The sequence below is a fragment of the Uloborus diversus genome, chromosome 3 (assembly GCF_026930045.1).
Source record: "Uloborus diversus isolate 005 chromosome 3, Udiv.v.3.1, whole genome shotgun sequence".
NCBI classification, from domain to species: domain Eukaryota; kingdom Metazoa; phylum Arthropoda; class Arachnida; order Araneae; family Uloboridae; genus Uloborus; species Uloborus diversus.
Window position 1 is genome coordinate 186,254,878 of NC_072733.1, and position 8,246 is coordinate 186,263,123.

Below are 8,246 nucleotides of genomic sequence, written 5' to 3' on the forward strand. Positions count from 1 at the left end.
GAAGTCATTCACAACTAGGAAAACTGAAGTATTTTTGCTCTTTGTTACGTATGACATGAAAGAACAATGCATCATTGTAATAAACTCTAGGAAGATGTGAAAAGTTTTACTAATGAAGGAGTGTCTAAAATGGATTGCTAAATTGAAACTAAATGTCCATATTTATTTCAGTACTTGTTTTCTGTTTATATGATTTCTATTTTCATCAATGTTTCTGCTCTTATGTCATACAAAAGCGAGGTTATCCAGACATCAGCAAAATGCTCAAAAATGTATGTAAAACTGAATTTGAAAATGCGATTTTCAATTTAAAAATATTTATTTGTATTTTAGAATTTATTAGCATTTTCTTGATCTTCAGTGATCATTGGCAAGAATTTTTCTTATTTATTATATAAATTAGTTTTTTTTTTGATAATATCCGCATTACAACCATATATACTGCCCTACATACTTGACTACAAAATTATGAAAGGTTAAAATTGCTAAATTTTGCAGATTTGTACTGAAAATTAATTATCAGTGATGATTTATATGAAAAAAGCATGGATATATATATTTCTGGAAATATAAAGAAGTCTTTAAACTCAAAAATTGTTTCTTAGTTTTGTCTTCATAACATTCAGATTCTTCCGTCGTAATGCAATGTCATTTTCTGAAAACTAGACAAACTACAGTAAGAATAATAACAGTGCAATCAGAATATAAAAATAATTAACGTTTGATGAAATACAAATATTTTTACCAAATGATGTTTACTTTCACAAAGATATTGGTCTATCAAATAAGTTTAATGTTATTTACTTTAAATAAAAAGACAAATCAGTAAAGGGTTTCTTCATACAGTTAGGGTCTATCAGTAATAGCAATATAATGTATTTTATCTCAAAAGAGCATTGGTTTTCACAACAATTTTGTCAATTGTTGTTATTTTAAATCAATAACTATGCAATTTTACTGTTTAGTTTCTTGCAACAATATGGCATTCATTATACTTAAATGAGCCCAAATTTTCAGGAGACCTCATATCCGGAAAATTCGCAGATTCAGAATTTGATGTTCTTGTGCTTTCTAGAATATCAATAGACTTTTTGATTGATTAATTGTCTACAAGAAATTTTGCTGATGCTTCACTTTGTTAAACAACATTTAGTAAAGATGTTCAAATTTCGTCAAATATTAACACTATAATTATGGAAGGGGTCATTTTGACCACAAGCAAATTTTTTTGCTAATTGCTCTTCTATATTTTTACTGATATCTTAATCCTTTCTTGACTTTTCCTTAATCATTGTGCTGTGTGCTACTATATAGATTTAAAGAAAAAAAATTTTTTTTTTAACCCTCAATTGGGAGGTTATACCTAGAATTACGGGAAGTGTCATTTTGACCCCTTTGAGAAAAAAGAAATGCTAATGCATTTCATCGCAATATATATTTTTTTCTGTAAGCTATATTTGTTTTTTCCAACTATGCAACAAACAAAAAATAATATCAAAAGGTGTCTGCATAACATCACACCTGCCTGTCACGTGATTCGCAATGCTCCAATTTTACTTTCTAATTCAAAGAGAACAGTGAAAAGATATTATAGGCATAGATGAATGATTGTAGGTTCTGCTAGATGATTTGTTTTCCTATTCATTTTTGACAAAATAGTTTTATTTACATGACTTTTTGTTCTTGAAAAAGCATATTATTGTTTCATAAAAGAGGGCTAAGGCAAGAAGAAATTGTAAAAATGCTGCAAGAACTAGACTCTCTAGATCAAATGGGAAGGAAGTACTCCCTAAAATTTCCTCACGCCTCTGGCCAGTATATTATATATCTTCTACAATATTTTGGATTGAGCAGCTATAAGTGGCTGAATTTTGTTCAGGACAGGTACAAAAAATAAAAGTATCAGAGGAAGGAATTTTTAATTATGTTTAGCAGAAGGAGAACTTATATACCAAGTGTAAACAAACTTGTTCTAGCTGTGAGTAAATTTATGTAGGTGCAAGATTCAGTGGAGTGAAAAAAAAAAGAAATAAATGTCAAACAAAGAAATGTAAGGGTAAAAAAAATGCAACTTTGTGCCATTGTAAGATATCTGTATGTTGATTTTGTGCATAGAAGATGAAAGATTAGCTCGCGCGAAAAAAGCTGCACAGACGAAAATCCTTGTAAGTACTATTATTTGTTATTTTCAAGTTTAGAAAAAAAATAAATAAATAAATAAAATACCATTAATCTACTTAAATATTTGGGTTCAAAACTGTTTTCTCCAAAATTTTATAAAATATTCACTTAATTTATTGTAGATTTCTAAAATGCTCTTAATGAAACCGGAACACAACGCTAGATATTTCAATATCATTAAAAAAATATTTTTAAATACTTCATTATATAGATTTAAAACTTCTCTACCCTCAAAACAAATAGAATTCTTGTAAATTGGTTTATTTTAACTTCATTAAAGAAATATATATATGACTTTATGTAGGAAACTACACCGATTTCTTTAGCGGGGGGGGGGGGGGGGGGGCAAAATGACCCCCGCAGTATTTCTAGGTATAAAAAAACTGCCGTAATTCTAGTGTTAAATCTTTTTACAATATGATTGCAGGATATTGTTTCTACTGTTGTTTGTCAAGTTTTTAAAAATGGAGTTGCATTGCTGAAAACTTGAATATTACGTGCAAATAACTTATAAACATTTTGAAGATTTTAAATGAAACCTTTTCATCTCTATGAATATTCATACTAGTCTCACATCAATAAACACTAAATTGGTATGCACTATCTATTGGGATGAACTATTATTATATTGACTTAGCAGGTACTTGCTCTTTAAAAGTTGCAATTTCTTAAAAAATATATTTTTGAATTTATAGTGGATAATGGATGCTTTGATTTGCAATTCTCTTGGGATATACTTAGGAACAGTTACGTTAAAATATCTTTCTATGAAACCATATCATTGGAGAGGGCTTTGGAATATTCCAACTTACAAAGGAAAACTACAAAGAATTGCTGCTCAGTTTGGGCCATATAGTTGGATCGAATTTGATTGGAAACCTACATCATCGTTCACTAGATGGTTTTGTGTCCTTGGGATCATAATAATGGTGAGTGATGAATATCAAAGACATTCATACATTGCTTTTAGCATTCAAATTTAAACTTTCATTTAAGCTGCCGATCTTTTTCTCTCCTCAATTTAAAATTCTTTCCAATTATTTGTGCTCAATGAAATGAACTTGTGCTTTAACCAAATTGATCCACTAATGAAAACCATTCAACATTTTGTTTCATTTTACAATTAAATCCCCCCTCCCGCCTCCCCCCCCCCCCTGAAAAAAGAGTGAAATGGAGAGAAACTACATTGTACTTGCTGAAATTCTAAATTTTATGATATGTTGGCATTTGTTTCAGATGTTTTTGTTTTTCTAAAAAGTGCTAAAATTCTACTACAAAAGAAAGGGATTTTACTGTTTTGATCTACTATATGAAATATTGATTTTGTGATTCTATTGCTTTAAATTCGTGCATATCACCTATGAATGTTAAATCTTATAGATTGGGGTATAAAAGCTTCTTGTATCAATAATCTGCCTTGCTTTGGTTGCATAAATCTGGAATGACTAATCATAGTAGTTTGGAGTTCAGCTCTGTAACTCAAATAAAAGCAGTAATAGATGAACTTTTGGTGTTGCTTTATTATTACTATTAAAAATCTAGCCATTTTGTTTTCTTGATGTATAAATTATTTATTGTTTGATGCATATACATTTATTTTCAGTCGTTGCTCTTGGAATTGAACACATTTTACTTGAAATTTGTGCTGTGGTTGGAACCTCCCCATTTTCTTAATGTTTTGCGTTTGATATTAATGGTGTTTGCTGGAGCAGTTTCAGCCAGAGAATATTTTCAATTTTTGGATGACCCGTAAGTAATTAAAAAATCTTTTAAAAAGTTTAATAGGACTCTATATTGTGAAAAAAATAGAAAGTTTCTTTGTTTACTACAAAAGTTCTTTGATCTGTACATTTTGAGTGACTAATAAATGAAATTCTTGGAAACAATATCATATTTTTAATTTTTTGTTCCTATTTATCTATTTTGTTCAAGCAATTCAAAGTAATATTGCATTAACTCATTTTTTGATGGTAAAATCTAAGGAAAGATTCCACAATATTTGACTTTATTTTAGAAATGTATTTAAATTTCAAGTATTCATTCTATTATGTTATGCATTATATTTTTGCTCAGTATATAACTTGTAGAAGTCAAAAATTCAAAATGAAAAAGCTTTCTTAAGTTTTCTTGCATTAAAGTTTAGCTCGACTCTTTCAATTAAGTTGAACCAAAGTTTTCAGTTTATTCTGCTGTGTAAAGTTGTATCAAAAGTAAAGTTAAATAAAAGCAAGAAAAAAGTATTTTAAAAAAATTAAATCCAGAGTCTTTTGTTTAAAAATATTACTTTGACTATTAACTGTGTAGATTTGCTTCTTAAATTAAATTGTGAATACATATATGAAGTGTAATGGTAAAAGGAAAGTACAATCTTTGTGGTCTATTTCATTTCCTTTTTTGAAGAAGCCAATTGAAATGTTAATTAAAGACAAAAAAAAAAAAAAAAACCTTAGGAGATGTATGGTTATTTAATGTTTTTTAATAATCAGTTAAAAATGGAGATCTTGAATGAAAAGCATTAATTCTTCAAATGCTGCATTTATATCATTGTGTGAAAACATTTGAAAGCAAGAGTCAACAACTTTCGTTCATCAACGATTTTGTTGAAACTAGCTGCCAGGGCAGCTAGATTGACCGCCTCGACCTCACATCTATGGTGGCTCGTGCAACTCGCCTGTTGCAGGTTGGTGTACTGTGCGAAAAACGGTGTAGTAGCAAGAAAGTACGAAGGCTTCGACCTTTGTTGCCAAATGTCGCAGTACATTAATTAGTGAGCATTACGCTAACTTTTGACCCGACTTACCTCTAGAAGCATTCCATTTTCCAATTAACTCGAATTCTTCAATCATTTCTACTTTAAACAGAAAAAGAGAGAGAAAATATAAGCCGTAAGAAAAGACATTAGCAGCACCGTTCTAGCAGCTTGTTCTAGCTGCACTGTGCACCTCTAAAACCATTCCGTTGCCAGTCCTCCACACCTCTTAACCATTAACTCGAACTATTCAAAGATCAAAACAGTTTCACTTTAAGTAAAAAATGAGAGAGGAGTAAGGACCACACACACACACAGGATAAAGAGGCCATAATTTTGTTGAAGGGAAAGGTGGCCTTGGGAAGGAAAATCTCAGTAATAGAAAACTGTCACGCTGCCAACAAGACTTTAGAAACATCTTTGAGAATTGATGTTTTAATTCATTTCTCCGCTAATTAAAGTCGTAGAAAAACTAAAGTTTCGTAAACATGATGTCTGAGAAATTACAAATCTATCAATTCCTGGTTTGATCATCAATTCTCTGGTATTTAGAAGAAATTAGAGTGACATAGATATATACACGGACTCATACACTCACTTATTAATAAGTAAGAATGCACTTGCAATGGTACCTCTAGTTCACTCTTATGTGACACTAGCAGTACCTGCATGGCGATGCCCGTGCTATGAAGTTAAAGGAAGTCCATTGCACAAAAAAATTCCATTCCCCCGCCCCCCTTCTGATGTTAAATGATCATTTTTCTTCAACTAAAATGCGTACACACCTTTTCAAACAACCTATTAAAGTATCTCTGGTATTTAAAACTATTCGCCAAAACCCATAAAAAGATTAACTGTAGCTTTAAAACTCAAAATAATCCTTCAACTACATTGCTCATCACTTAAGGCGCCAAGCAACCAAGCTACCATAACCCTGCCCTTTAACAAGTCAAATGGTTTTTCCCCCTGCAGTTTAAAGTGTTTCTTCAAATAAACTATGCTATAATAAAAACGTTATAAAGAACAATCACAGTTGAATAATATGACAAATCAAATTATTTACTTAGATTTGTAACTGTCTTCAACTATAAGTACAAAAACAAACGTTGAATAAATAAGGAAAACAAAACGCAATAGAAAAATCCTACAAAACAAATTATGTTCCTGAACCTCGAAAAAAAAAAAAAACACATTCAAAATTCTGTTCGCTGATCACAACTGCACAGCATGGGCATGGTTCCTTGCAGCAATCGACACTGTTGGCCAGCGCCCTCTCGAATAGTTAACTTACCATACCATTTATTAGGAATTCATACAACTAAACTTACCCCGCCATCTATTAGGAATTCATAGAACTAAACAATTGATTAAACATTTAATTTACAGTAACAAATATTTCGGTCAATCTTGTTTAAAAAAATAACCTATAATAGCCTTCCTCAATAAATGGACTATTCAACACAAAATGGATTTTTCAATTGGTACCAGTAGTTCCCAAGATGAGCGCATTCAAACAGACAAACCGTTCAGCCTTTTTAATTAAATAATAAGAAAAATAAGACCCTGTTACGTCATTTTTTTACAAATCATTTTTAGCATTTTTTAGGATGTTCTCTAAAAAATACCTTCAAGATTTGCCTCATGGCTGACTTGAACTTTGTAATCTAGTGAGTGTAAACTCACTAGATTACAAAGTCCGCACTTTCAGGTTGAGCCACGGTTGCTACGCATGTTTTGCATTCCAAGTATTTTATATTATAATATAAATTTTCCCATTTTCATATTATTTTTTCTTGATGCTCCACTCCTTTTAGTCATAGCCTGATGTTATATAGCCTATAGTCTTCCTCAATGAATAGATGATTCAACACAAATAGAATTTTTCAATTCCAACCAGTAGTTCCTGAGATTAGCGCGTTCAAACAAACAAACTCTACTGCTTTATATTATTATGTGACATTTTGCTGAGGTTGATCTTGTTTTTTGTTCCTTGCTTTGTGCCGTAAGAAAGCTTTGTGCATTTTATTGATTGAAAAAGTAGGACACTTTCATGGGCAATCAAAAATATTATTAGCTAACTTTCTAAGAAATGTTCTATTGAACGAATTTCTGTGCCTATTTTAATCTAATCTTGGCATCAAGAATCACTATGCAAAGTATGTCTTTGTCAGAATTTTAAATTCACAGTTTGTAACTACATTTTTCCAAATTTTCAAGGTTTTGTATCACTTATAAGCTAAATGCATTTTTTCAAGAATTTTTCCTTTTTCAGGAATAAATCATACAATTTTTCAAATTCTGGAGCCCCCAGCAAAGCGGGAGCCCTAAGCTATAGCTTGTTTTTTTTTTATAGTAAATCTAGCCCTGGTTATGAAGTATAGCATATAAAATCATTCTTATAAATAGTGAAAAAATCCACTACTTTTTCTTGCAGAAATAATCTTATAAAAATCTTAGTGGATGAATTTTTGATAGCTTTATGTAGGTATATAATGGAAATACTCATTTAATGTAAACATGAAAATGGGTGCATTAAACTAATTAATGAAGACTCATTGGTTGTAATAATGATGTTATGGTAGTAAGTAGTTGTTTAATGTCATTATTTTTTTAGTGAGATAATCTTTAGTTTTTAAAATATCAGTTTCTATGTACCTAGTTATCTTTAAAACTTTTAAAATTATTTTTGTTTTCTATTATAGGAATTGTAAGACATTTGGAAGGCAATCTTGGGTTATGATCGCAATCATTTTTACAGAATTTCTAGTCATAGCTAAGTTTGATTACGAGACTATTACAAAGCCTCTTCCTACACATGTTGCCTATTTTTGGGTGTTAGCATTTTTTGCTGTAGGTATTTGGACATTTTGGAAGTTTTTTTTAAGTTCTAAGCTTTTGAGTCAGCTAAAGAAAAAAGAAAGCTACAAAAATGTAAGTGACAATACTTCTTCCACTATAAATCCATCAAGTGATCAGAGTGCAGAAGATAATACTGTTGATGATTTATGCTTAAAGACATTAAAACAAGAATAATCATTTGATATAAATGAAAAATGTAATGCCAACTATATTATATTCTTGTGTGTGAAGTTTGAGAAACACTAATTTGAAATTATATCTCTAACAAATTTTGACTTGGATATGCTTAAAATTTATTTGTTTACATTTGTCGTTTTTTTCTTTGATGTACTTGAAAAATGTACTTTTTCTTTGTATATTCAGGTTCATGTCATTACTGTAATGTCCCATATGCATAAGTGTTGAATTTTGCCTTTCAATATTTTGAAAGCCACAAAACTTGAAAATTTTCAAAGTA

At 30.3% G+C, this 8,246-nt stretch overlaps 1 protein-coding gene across 1 annotated transcript in view; it reads left to right on the top strand.

Annotated features, from left to right (window-relative positions):
* The window catches only part of LOC129219086 (phosphatidylserine synthase 2-like), a 32,883-nt gene extending 24,920 nt beyond the window's left edge, over positions 1 to 7,963 (top strand). The window contains exons 9-11 of the mRNA XM_054853405.1: positions 2,877 to 3,110; positions 3,785 to 3,930; positions 7,633 to 7,963. Coding sequence (XP_054709380.1) covers positions 2,877 to 3,110; positions 3,785 to 3,930; positions 7,633 to 7,963 — 711 coding nt within the window. The remainder of the gene's footprint in view (positions 1 to 2,876; positions 3,111 to 3,784; positions 3,931 to 7,632) is intronic.
* The last annotated feature ends 283 nt before the right edge of the window (positions 7,964 to 8,246 follow it).